The sequence below is a fragment of the Schistocerca nitens genome, chromosome 3, assembly GCF_023898315.1.
Source record: "Schistocerca nitens isolate TAMUIC-IGC-003100 chromosome 3, iqSchNite1.1, whole genome shotgun sequence".
Taxonomy (NCBI): domain Eukaryota; kingdom Metazoa; phylum Arthropoda; class Insecta; order Orthoptera; family Acrididae; genus Schistocerca; species Schistocerca nitens.
The window spans coordinates 889,512,838-889,525,738 of NC_064616.1; the positions used below are offsets into that span (position 1 = coordinate 889,512,838).

General features: G+C 40.0%; 1 protein-coding gene across 4 annotated transcripts in view; it reads left to right on the top strand.

Moving 5' to 3' along the window:
* Positions 1 to 12,901, top strand: part of LOC126248940 (uncharacterized) — a 529,465-nt gene that overhangs the window by 489,683 nt on the left and 26,881 nt on the right. For all 4 annotated transcript variants that reach the window (XM_049950454.1, XM_049950456.1, XM_049950457.1 and 1 more), the window contains one exon: positions 10,047 to 10,198. In XM_049950454.1, coding sequence (XP_049806411.1) covers positions 10,047 to 10,198 — 152 coding nt within the window. The remainder of the gene's footprint in view (positions 1 to 10,046; positions 10,199 to 12,901) is intronic.

Here is a 12,901-nt window from a genome sequence, read left to right on the forward strand (position 1 = left end):
AAGCCCATGCAATTCTATCCATATCAAAACCTATATTCAGAAATAGGAGAAAAACTTGCCGAATGTATGAGAGCATTATCCCTAAACTGTTGGTACCACTTGTTTTCTGTTCATAACACACCATTCTGTTGACATGGGCAGTATCAACAACAGATTCGTTTTTGGAAATGGTTCATCTAAAGCAAAACACAATTTTTATTTTCATTTTAATTTCCCAGACATGTGTTTCAGTGAAGTTTCAGTGTCATCAGTTTATCATCTTGCTGTAAAACATGAAAAATGCTTTTTACTGATTATACACACATAACTTTGAGTTTTTAAGATGGTATTTATATATTTGGAAAAAGAGACTAAGTTTTGTATTTATGTCTTGTTGCCATATGTTGTGGGTTCCTGGATGCAGTTTTTTTGTTTCATAGTTGGTCGTCTACTTCCATATGGAACTTATTGTAGAACAATTCTTTACTTCCCAATTTTACAAATGAACACATTATGGTTATACCTACCATTAACTAATACTATGTAGAAGATTGTGTGCGTGTGTATGCATGCTTTTCATTCGTAAAGGTTTGAAGTAAATAACTGTTCTACAGTAAGTTCTATATGGTTGTAGATGACACGGTGAAATGAAAAAACTCCGTTAAATAACTTAAAATCCAGGAATTCCACGACATGTAGCAACAAGGTATATATATAAAACTTTGTCTATTTTTCAAATATGTAAATACTGTCTTAAAAACTCATATTTATGTGTGTACAAGTAGTAAAAAGCATTGTTCCTGTTTTATAGAAATACTATAAAAGAACCCACTGATAATGCTGAAACTTCAATGAAACATGTCAGGGGAATAAAAATAGTGTTTTTCTCAAGGTAGATCCCCAATAAATAAATAATCTGTTCATAAGCAAACATGGGCAGAAGAGCTTAAACCTCAAGATGAGTATCAACAATATATGTTCACAGCATTATTTGTGCACACAGAAGTTTTTTTTACAGTATTGTACAATTATTTAATTTAAACTTGTGTTCAGAAGACCTTGAGGTCCAGAGATATGATGTTCATATTCAAAGGACATGTACATTAGTATGTTCTACAGAAATGATTAACATTTCAGTCACCTCATTTCTGCATGGGTCCTGTTTTCTTGTAGGCATAGGGTCTGTCATCGGCCCTGATAACTTTTCCATGTATGGTGGCATCAATGTGTATGAGACGGGAGTGACGTCCTGTCATATAGCCATCTGCTCTGCATTCACCTGTTTTCAAAGTTCATCTGTGGTGGTTGGCATTGGGTCACAATGCTGCACCTGTTGTTTTGCCATATCCCTCACATTTTCAGTTGGCGACAAGTCTGGTTATCTGACAGGCCAGGGAAAAGGCGGACATCCTGCGACACCAAGAAGGAATGTGTTTGTGCAGCAACATGTGGTCATGCATTGTCTTGCTAAAAATGGCATCTAGGGTGTTATACAGAAAGGGTATGACTGCAGGTTGCAGAATGTCATTCACATATGTCACACAGGTCACAGTGCCCTAAACACACACCAACTGTGTGATTTGTGGTTGTACTCAAAACACTCCACACCATTAGGCTTTGAGTTGGCACCGTGTCTTGTATGAATGCCATCACTGTGATGTTGCTCCACCACTGTGTGGCAAACCAAAATGAAGCCATCATTTTCATATAGATAAAACCTGGGTTTGTCTGAAAACACTATCTGATGCCATTCTTTTCTGCATTGTCATCATTCCCCACACCATTGCCGTCTAACATGTTACTGTACATTAATTAAAGGTAGATGGAGAAGTGGATAAAGCGCATGTGACCCAAACTATAATAAATGATGATGGACTGTCACCCCCTGATGATATACGATGTGTTGCACTGTTCCGTCAAAGCTGAGGAGGATGCAGATCTGTCCTGCAATGCCATGTGAATTAGATGTCTATCTTCTCTGGGAGGGGGGTGACATGACCCATTTTGTCATGTTCTGTGGTCTTCCATGAACCATGCTGCACTGCCAAAACACTTTGTTGCACACAAGCAACAGTTTCAGGGATGGATGCATCACATTCTCTCATGCCAGTAATGCACCCTCTTTCAAATTCACTGATTTGATGGTCCAGTTTGTGCATGCATCTGCATAGTGACAATGAGGACTGCAGGCACATTTTACCGGTAGGTGGTGTTGAGCCGTGATATCAATGTTGACCTTGAACCTGCAGGCTGAAATGGTTCAAATGCTAACCATTTCTGTGGGACATACTAATGTATGTGTCCTGTGAATATGAAAGTCCTACCTGTAGTCATTCAAGATGTTCAGTTTTTTTTTTTTTTTCTGAACATGAGTGTATATGGGTAGGCAATAAATTGTGTCCTAGTGTAAGAATTGTTTTTATACACAGTTCTGTATTACATTCATTGCTAGGACATGATTGTCACATTATTAGTCTGGTTAGTTCAAAGTTATATGGGCTTTTAAGAATAAGAGATGGCATTTTTAAAATTGTCTCCATTCAACATCTTACGATCATGTGGTTGGAAATTATGAAAGATAGCTCCTTTGACATAAGAGTTTTTTCCTGTTAACATTAATCTTCTGATAATCATAAGAAATTCTGTTTTGTGCCCCATATCATGGTTGTGAATTTGCATCTTCCTATTTGTGCCCTTATTGGCTTCTTTCACTAACATAATGGTTTGTAGTTATATGAGGGTCATTCAATAATCAGACAGAAAATAACTTTATAGCAAAAATTGATTATAATTCAATACAGATTTTTGATCTTTTTTCCATTTTCTACACACTTGCTCCATGTTCTTAAGAGGAAAAATTTTTTTGCATTGATTTCAAAGCCAATTTTGTACTTTTTCCTTTATCTTTCCATTCCCATGGAACTTAATGACATACAAAGCTTCTTTCATCAGACCAAACATAAAAATCTGAAGGTGCAACAGCAGAGCTGTAAACATGAGGTGGTAGGACCTCACAACCCACTTTGTCAATAGTTTCTGGCATGAGTTGTGCTGTATGAGTTTGAACATTCTCTTGAAGAAATACACAGTCCCTCTACCATCCTGTACATTTCCTGTTCAGCATGGGCTTGATTTCATTCACACTCATGCCTGAGTAGTATAGGCTATTGTTCATGTGTTACTGCTGCAAGCAGACAATTGCATTTAGAATTTCTTACAGATGGAAGATCCAGGGTGTTTCCACTGCTTGCTTTGATGCTCAGACTCCAGTACAGACCGATGTATCAAAGTTCCATCACAAGATTAAAACCTGTTCAAAGAGGCATCACTTTTGTTATAGAAAAGATTTTAGGGTTAATTGGAAATGGGAAATCTTTGTTTCTTGTGATGAACTGTAACCTCCCTGGGAATCCATCTTGCTAAAGTCTGATGGTAGTTCAGTTTGCTTTGAATGAATGATGGAATGAGTTGCACCAACACTTAGTCAACATATTTCAGCCTTTTTCCTTAACTGTAATTCATAGATATTCTTCAATAAATGAATCGATACAAGCTAGCAAATCCAAGGTCGATACTGTTACCAGTCGCCCATAGTGGTGCTGGAGGTTATGTATTTACTCCCACTTTTAAACTTTACTACCCCTGTGTCTAAAACCACATGGTTCATGCAACTACTTCTCTATTCTTTGTTCATATGAGACAATATTTCTGTTAGTTATACACTTCCTGAAAGTAAAAATTGGATCACTGAACACTGTTCTTCAAAAACACTTTTTCAGAGTGTACAAATCATTGTAACTAAGACCTTGGGCATTATGTTTATGTAAATATTCATTGAGCTAATGAATAAAACTCTTCAGGGTTACCAACTAAAATATTAAATTCCCCACATTATGTGTTTCATTCACTGTCTACACTGATCAATTAAAATGCAATGGCCACTTGCTTAATAGCATGTTGATCCACCTCTGAAAAGCATTACAGCAGCAATTTTGTGCAACATACATTCAACAGATCCTTCATAGATGTTTGAGAGTATGTGGCATCAGATGTCTATCCACAGGTCACACAGTTCACATAAATTATGGGCAGGTGGTGTGTGGGGATGCTGACTGGTGCCAAATAGTGTCCCAGATGTGGACCATTGGGTTCAGATCAAGTGAATTTGGTAGTAAAGAAATATTGTGTTCACTATCGTGCTCCTAAAACCACTGTAACAAAATTCTGGCTTTTCAACATGAACAGTTATCCTGCTATAAGATGCCATCACTGCCAGAGAGGACAAACATGGAGGGATGTGGGATGTATCCAATAATGTTCACATAATATTCAGCTGTCATAGTGCTTTTGTTACCCGAAGTCCCATGGAAGTCCAGTTCAGTACCTACCATAGCGTAACAATGGCCCCACCAGCCTGCGTCCACAGTGCAGTGCTCATTCCAAGCAGCCAGCATACTGAGGAGCACGACAGTGACAACTTGATAACAAAGTTCAGCTGATCTGAACACAGTGGAACAAGTCTTGGATGCTGTGTGGTGCCAGTTATGTTCCCACAAACCACCAGCCCCTAAATTACGGGAATTTCCGACCTGTGCATAGACACTTGGTGTCTGCGTGCCTCTGTAAATCTGCCAAGGACTTATTGAATTGATGCCATGCAGAGTTGTGCTGTAGTGCATTCTGAAGGTGGACCAATACACTTTCAAGCAGGTGGTCATAATGCTTTAGCTCAACAGTTAATCATTTTTGTACACTGTTGCCTACCTTTTAAGTGTGTTTATAGTGATAGCACAAGTTTTGCACTAACACCACCTATTACAAATCTTGATTGGAATGCATGATGATTTACTGTGTCAAAAGCTTTGAGGCATCCAATAATACTCTTGCTGTTTCAGTTTATTTTTTCAAGTAATGGACAACCTGCACTCCTGATGATATGATACTCTGACCACTTCTGAAGCCATACATTAAACAGCCTGTTGCATCACTACTGTAATGTTCTAAGATGCTTTTTAATACTAGTTTCTCAATACATTTGCAGAAAGTTAAGATTCAGACTGCAGATCTGTAGTTTTCAACATTCTTTTTCCACTTCTTTGTGCAAGCATTTGACTGCAGCCAGTTCCAACTATTCACAAAACACACCTTCTTCAGGAATACAATTTATCAGACATGCTAATGGTTTCACTAAACCAGGTTTACATTTCATCAGTAGAAAAGGAGAAATTTGATCGGAGCTTAGTGATTACTTGTTTGAGGCTAGCAATAATCCACAGAATATCATCAATGGCTACTGCAAGTAGTGTACAGCAGTTCTGTTTGCTAATAGTTTCACATGTATACTGTACATACTGTTTCATGCAGACATTACTTTCTCAACATCATTAAAAATACCGTTAACTGCAAGAGGTTGATTTTTATGATCATCACTTTTTATGATGAGGTGACACTGTTTGCATCCTACCAGAACTTAGATGAAAACATTCCATTTATTATTGACCGTAGTAGTAGTAGTAGTAGTAGTAGTAGTAGTAGGTACAAGTACATCTACATCTATGTACATACTCTGCAGTCCCCCTAGGGAGCTCGTGGCTCTTTCATGAGTTCGGACAAGGTGCACACGGAGCCCCGAGCTACTGCAGTCCATTCTTCCTTCCTGGACTGTTTTTCCTTCCTGTACCCCTCCCTCTGTCCTTCCTTCATTCCCTCTACCCCCTTCTCTCTCTCTTGTGTGTGTGTGTGTGTGTGTGTGTGTGTGTGTGTGTGTGTGTGTGTGTGTGTTCTTACTTAGGTTGACCTGGCTTAAATTTTCTCTCCATTGTGTCGGCTACTTGGGGAAGAACTCCCTCTCTGGCATGACTCCTTTCCCCCTTCCTTCCCCTCATCCTTTCCCGCTATGACCCCCTTCTGTCACACTAGTTCACCACCACAGACAGCCAACCTGTGTGATAGGGCTGTTATGTGCCCATCTGGCTGAGCTCCCTGACAACACACAGATGACACTTCCAGTTACTGAGTTTTTGCGTGTGTGCACCTGCCTGGGATTGGTTGCTTGTCATTCTGGAGCTTCAGAACTTCTGGCAATGTCCACCATGCCAGATGGCGCTTGCTGTGGCTGGGCGGTGCCCATGGAGAGAGCCCCAATTGGAGTGTGTGGTATTGGGGCAGATGCTTTGCATATGATATGCATTAAGCCTCAAAAAACTGGCTGTTCCTCTTCGGCCAGCTTTTTGATTGTCAGTGAATCATTTAATGCTGTTTCTTATGACCCTGCAGCTTTTCCTTCCCTGTCTACATCATGGGAGGAAGGTCAGGCTCGTCAGCTTGGTCTGAAACACTTTCAACACTACCTAGTGTGCACTAGGACTGACAGTGACATTTTACCACCACCAAGCAGTTATTTTTGTGAGAAATATTGAAAACAAGTTTGGCTAAGTGGAATCTCTCAGTACACCATGGTCGGGTTCACTGTTTATCAAAACTACATCTGCCACCCAACTGCAGCCCTCCATATTTTTGACCATCTTTGTCTACATTCTGGTGTCCATTACTCCTCACCAGTCATTGAATATGATTCAGGGAGTCATTTTTCATAGGGACCTTATCCTTCAAACTGGTGAGAAACTTCAGACCAATCTGGAACGATAGTGTGTTCATTTTGTTCACCGTGTTTAGAAAGGTTGTAAGGAAAATTGCACGACTACCAGCACCTCTATTCTGGCATTTGAAGGAGATACCATCCTGGAGAAGGTCAAGGTGATATGCTATCAGTCATGTGAAGCCATACATCCTACCACCAGTGAGGTGTTTCCAGTGTTTTCATTTTGGACCCATGTCTTTCTGCTGATCACCACATGATGACCTCTGCAATAGTGACCAGTTGTTGTTGATTTTCTCATTCCCATCACACCTCCCAATTGCCAGGCTACCCATCCAGGCTTACCATCATGCTTATTGTCCTCTGTACATCTCCCAGGTCAGTTTTACACCTCCTTTGTCAGGTTGTGTTGATGAAGTCGTCAGTGATCTGTTGAGCAAGATAATTCGTGCTGCTGGCATTGCCATTCCTTGCTCGATGGGCCCTGTTTTGCACCGACCAGTTCCTTGGTGGAGCGCAACCATTTGCCACCACTGCCTGTGATTACCATCAGAGCCTGGAACATTTTAAGCCATGTGGGTATCCCAGTTAATGAACATGCTGATTGGCTGGGTGGGTGGAGGGGCGACCACCAACCCTCTATTCTCTGTGACCTGGAAATGTGCTGCTTCTGTGAACCAGATTCAGCCAACATAAAATCCTTTATTATCAGTCATTATGGGACTCTAGTTTGGCTTAGATTTTTTGGAATCTAGTTTGTATAGTCATCCCTCTGTCACACAGTTCATAAAGGTACTACCTGTTGGCTTTGAATTTTGAGTAGAAACATGTGTAGACTCTGTCTCAGGATTTCTGTTTCCTGTAATGCTTCAAACCAGCCTCTGATGCAATTCTTTGGACAGATTTTCATGGGTTTTAGCCAAAAAATTCCGTAAACCACATTTTCAGGAGTAACTACAGTTCACCTGGGGTAAACATTCCCCACCAGTCTGTTGCACTTCATCGAAAAGCTCGCTAAAGGTTTTTGCTTCAGATCCTTTTGGAACATTAAATCTTATTTGAAAACTGTACCTTGTTGCCATAGAACAGTGTTCTAACAGGTGGTGTTCCAGTACCAGAAAACCAAATTGTCCAATGCAATAAATTATTTAAACTCCTTCCTTCAGTACACAAACCTCCTTCCACATTTCAACAGTGGAAATTGTCCTGCTGATCTATGGTGCACTATTTATAGGTACTGAGTATTGTGATTACAGTGACATCCATTAGCAGCTTTTCGAAGTATTTCATAACTTCTTTATAAAATTATGAGAGCTTTCACTATAAGCTCATCATTTGTTGCATTTGTCTGTCAAGCTTAGTTTTTGAGATATTGGACTCCTTCATTGGATACCCAGTATTTCTTGTGTTCGGCAACTTCCACACATGGAGCCAATCCTGTAATAAATGATTCAAAAGCATCTACTTTGTTGCCTAAGTCTTCTACATTATAGTGTACAATTATCATGTGAATTTGTCTGTCTGAGCTGCAAATGAATCGTATTGTCATGTCATAACCACAGTAAAGGCCAAACCAAAAAGAAACTTCATCAGTGATGCACTGAAAGCACATTTATTATGGATGCCAACGAACAGATAGGACACAATGGCCTCCTGCGCAGAGAATGCTGCTGTTTATATAAACATTTCCAGAACACACAAACATAACAAACAAGAATTTTCAAAAAGCTTCTAGGGATGAGAAATACTAAACAACCAATATTTATTGGTGATAGGATTTGAACTTATGACCCACAGCACACCATCTAGGGAATGTAACCACTACTCCACATTGCATGCAGCAGAGCTTGTGGCATTGCTGCTCCTTTGCTGTTTCAGAAATTCTCATTGGAGCAGACTACAGCATCCTCGATCTAGAGCTTGCCATTGATCCTCTGTATGGCAGTGCTTGAGGGTTTCCTCATTCAGATCATTTCACATTCTCCTCGCTGTCATGAGCATCAAAGGGTGCCCCTCTTGTCGAAGCTTTGGGATTGAGCAGTTGTCCAATGCCTTTGAGTCCTCTCAGGACAGTAATAGGGCTTCATAAGGGTGATATGGATAATGCCTCTTAGCTTTTTATCTTCTTGATGAAGGGTCATAATCCTAAATTGCATATGTAATATGCGATAAGTAAGAAAGAATACAATATTTCCCAAAGTAGCATTTTAGTAATTTTTCCTGTAGCCTCACTTTCTGGACAGATGTAAAAATCCATACCAAGTCCCTTGGGCTGTACCTCACTGGTCATACTTGGCATTACAGCACTCCATCTTTCTCCTGGGCATTAATTGACCATATGAGTCAGCTGTCCTGCTTCTTTGATTCTGGTGATTAGACATTTCACATAGTCTTCCTGAGTATCATCTGGTTGAAACAGGAACAGTGTATCCATTGTCATTTCAGTATCAAGGCTGTGCAGCAGGAAGAATGGCATGAAGCCTGTAGTGTCATACTTTGCTGTTATTAGGAGCATCACAATGGGCACTAATGTATTCCAATCTCTCTGTTTGACAACATCCATCAAGAGCATATCTGCCAGTGTCTACTTAAAGTGTGCTGAGAGACCATTCATCTGTGAGTGTAAGGAATTTGTCACCCTGCAGGTGATTCTGCAATATGAAAGTACCTCTGATACCAGTTTCAACTGGAAAACTTTTCTATGATCAATGATTATCACACAGGTTGCTCTGTGTTTAAAAATGGTGTCATCTACAAGAAACCTTGCGATTTTTGGAGCTATGGAGTTACCACAGCTTCAATAACAGCATAGCAGCTAAGGTGGTCAGTGCAGACAATGATCCATTGATTTCCATTGGTTGACTCTGGAAACCTCCGCAAGAGGTGAATCCCAAACCAGTAGAATGATGATGCTGCAGGTGGAATTGGTATTATATGCCCCCAGAAATAATTGTGACATGTGCTTTGATCACTGGCCTTCCATACAGTCGCTTGGCCAGAGATAGGATGTTTGTCATTCTGTGTAGTCTTCATAAAACCTAGGTGATCAGATGCTGGAGCATCCTGGAAATACTTCAACATAAATGGCTACAATGAGCTGGGATGATCAACCATGTCTGCCCCATTGCATCATATTTCCTCTTATACACTGTTCCACAATTCTTATTTGATTATTTCCTCCTCCAAGGCTTTTATGGTCAGTCTCTCTCTTGTCTCTCCTCTCCCCCAACCCCCCTCCACCACCACCCCCAGCCTGCCAGGCTGTCTGCATGTGTGCGCTTCTCTTAATTGAGCGTGTCACCCAACTACATCAGTCCCCCACCTGCAGTCTTCATGAAATGGTCTTTGGTTCATGTCATTTTGGTGTATACCTTGGGAGACATTGGATAATTGCACTTTCAGAGGTCTTAGAATAACTAATATCCTGTTGAAAAACACACAGTTATTAAATTAAGTTGTTCTTGAACAGGAGAAGAACTAACAGAGAAGCTGTGGCAACTAGAACAAGACAATTTGAGGCTTGAGTGGGAAAAAGAAGCACAGAGGAGAGAATTGGAAGAGACTGTACAAAGACGTGAGGAAGAAATGAGACAGAAAGAGAGAGAATTTCAGCGACATGAAGTAAGTGTCTGTTGTCCACATTTAAAGATTAATGTTAAATTAAATAACTTCAAATACACCTTGTATACAGAGCAAAAAGTTACATTTTATAATGTAGATACAGTAGGAAAAAATTTATTAAAAGTACAGGGTGATTCAAAAAGAATACCACAACTTTAGGAATTTAAAACTCTGCAACGACAAAAGGCAGAGCTAAGCACTATCTGTCGGCGAATTAAGGGAGCTATAAAGTTTCATTTATTTGTACATTTGTTCGCTTGCCATTTCAGCCAATAAAGTTTTTGGTCCCTTTTTCTTCGAAGGTGCTACTGTAATTGGACTACAGTATCTGGAGATGTTAGAGAATTGGCTGTTCCCTCAGCTCGAACAAGAAGCACAACGATTCATATTTCAGCAGGATGGAGCGCCACCACATTGGCACGTATCTGTCCGTAACTACCTGAACGTCAACTACCCGAGGCGATGGATCAGCCGCCAGGCAGCCCGTGACAGAGCACTTCATCACTGGCCTCCAAGAAGCCCTGATCTTACCCCCTGCGATTTTTTCTTATGGGGGTATGTTAAGGATATGGTGTTTCGGCCACCTCTCCCAGCCACCATTGATGATTTGAAACGAGAAATAACAGCAGCTATCCAAACTGTTACGCCTGATATGCTACAGAGAGTGTGGAACGAGTTGGAGTATCGGGTTGATATTGCTCGAGTGTCTGGAGGGGACCATATTGAACATCTCTGAACTTGTTTTTGAGCGAAAAAAAAACCTTTTTAAATACTCTTTGTAATGATGTATAACCGAAGGTTATATTATGTTTCTTTCATGAAATACACATTTTTAAAGTTGTGGTATTCTTTTTGAATCACCCTGTATTGTAGTGGTATTAAAATTTCACTTCTATGTATGTTACTGGAAGCTGATACTGTTAAAGCTTCATGCTAAGAGGCTGCGTTCATTAGGTATCTTCATTAATTACTGAATAATTCAGAGAAACAATTCTGGTACTTGGCACTGCATGACTGTCATAACCATCAACTTCAATGGAGGATTGTTTTAGGAATCTGGGTAAACAGATTCTGTATGGCATCTCACATCTGTGTGCCATTACAACTAGATTAAAATGAACATTTAGAAAGTTTACATATTTTCAACTAAAAATGCCAAAGCTCTGCTTTATATTATTCAGAATGATGAAAACAAATGATCACACTGAAACAAATTAAGTTCAGAGTAGTGTATGGGATGTTAAACTGGGTAACATATCCTAGATAACAACTACAATGCAATTTGCCTACAGCCAATCAGTGACAAATACATGGCAGTTTTCATAGTAAATGGAAATTGTTGGGTGTGTTTAGTGATGCAGTTCTGTTAAAGCTACAGTTGTGTTGTGGTTGTTTTGTATCATGTCACTCCTTTCAATACAGAAAGGACTTTAAATGGGTGCACAAACAAGAAACAAGCAGTAATTTATATCCATTACAGACAAGTCAGATTTAGTGATGCAAATGCAAAATAATGGTATGCTGAACATTTTTTAGACAAAAGGCTACCATTAGTCACATCCTTTGCTGATAATAATCATTACTTACAAACTTCACAAAAGTATTCCTTCATACCTTCAGGACTTGCACTCCTGGAAGAAAAGTAATTGACCATGCATGGTTTAGCCACAGCCTGGGGGACTGCTTCCAGAAATAATTTTCACTCTGCAGTGGAGCGTGTGCTTATTTACAACTTCATGGTAAAAGTTAGGCTGCCAGAAGCAAAGTTGTGAGGGCAGGTCATGAGTCATTCTTGATTAGCTCAGTTGACTGAACGCTTGCCTGTGAAGTGCAAATGTCCCAGGTCCCAGGTTTGAGTCTTGGTCTGGCACACAGCTTTACTCTGCCAGGAAGTTTCAAACCAGAGACGGATGTTTGGGTCACAAGTATTGTAACATTCACTACCGTTCACAAAAATATGACGGTCAAATCTGTAGTTAGTAGTCATAAGCAGACTGCCAAAGGTGTGCAGTATCATAATAAAATGCACAAACCTGACAGTCCAGAACAGCATATATGCGTCACCATAATGACTGAATCAGATAAATAAGAGATTGAATGCATTAGAGACATAATTGATGTGAACTACATTAGTAATGTTAACGTAAGCCATAATGAACATGTGGTATATTCATGTAATTCATGGTGGTTGAACACTTGCGGGAATGTGCTGTTGTGGACAGAATCTCCATGTCAAGTCAATGCTGGGTACTCAAGCTGAGGTATCATCAATGGATCCAAAGAATTCTACATACCCCACCCCCTTCTTCCCAGATTTGTTGTAGTTTAAAAACACTCATTTTGTGCTATCTTTTGTGGGGAGGAAGAGAAATTAACGGCTCTGTCTCTACACCCACAGTAGTGTTATTATCTCCATATGCTCTGTTATTGGAGCTACCAGTGGAACACTACTGCATACATGAGCTTGATGCCAGTAGTAGTTGACAGGTTGACATATCAGGGATTTGTAAAATGCCTACAATGACACTAGTGACATAAAAGGAAACTACTGGCTGTGGAGATGTAGTTGGTTCTGGGGGTAATAGCTACAACTGTCCTGAATGTCAACTGAATCAAAGCAGCAACCGTAAGTGTGGAATCTCTTGACTTACCATATATGCTGTCCCAGATAGGGGCATGTGGCCTAAATCTACAACAGGAGTG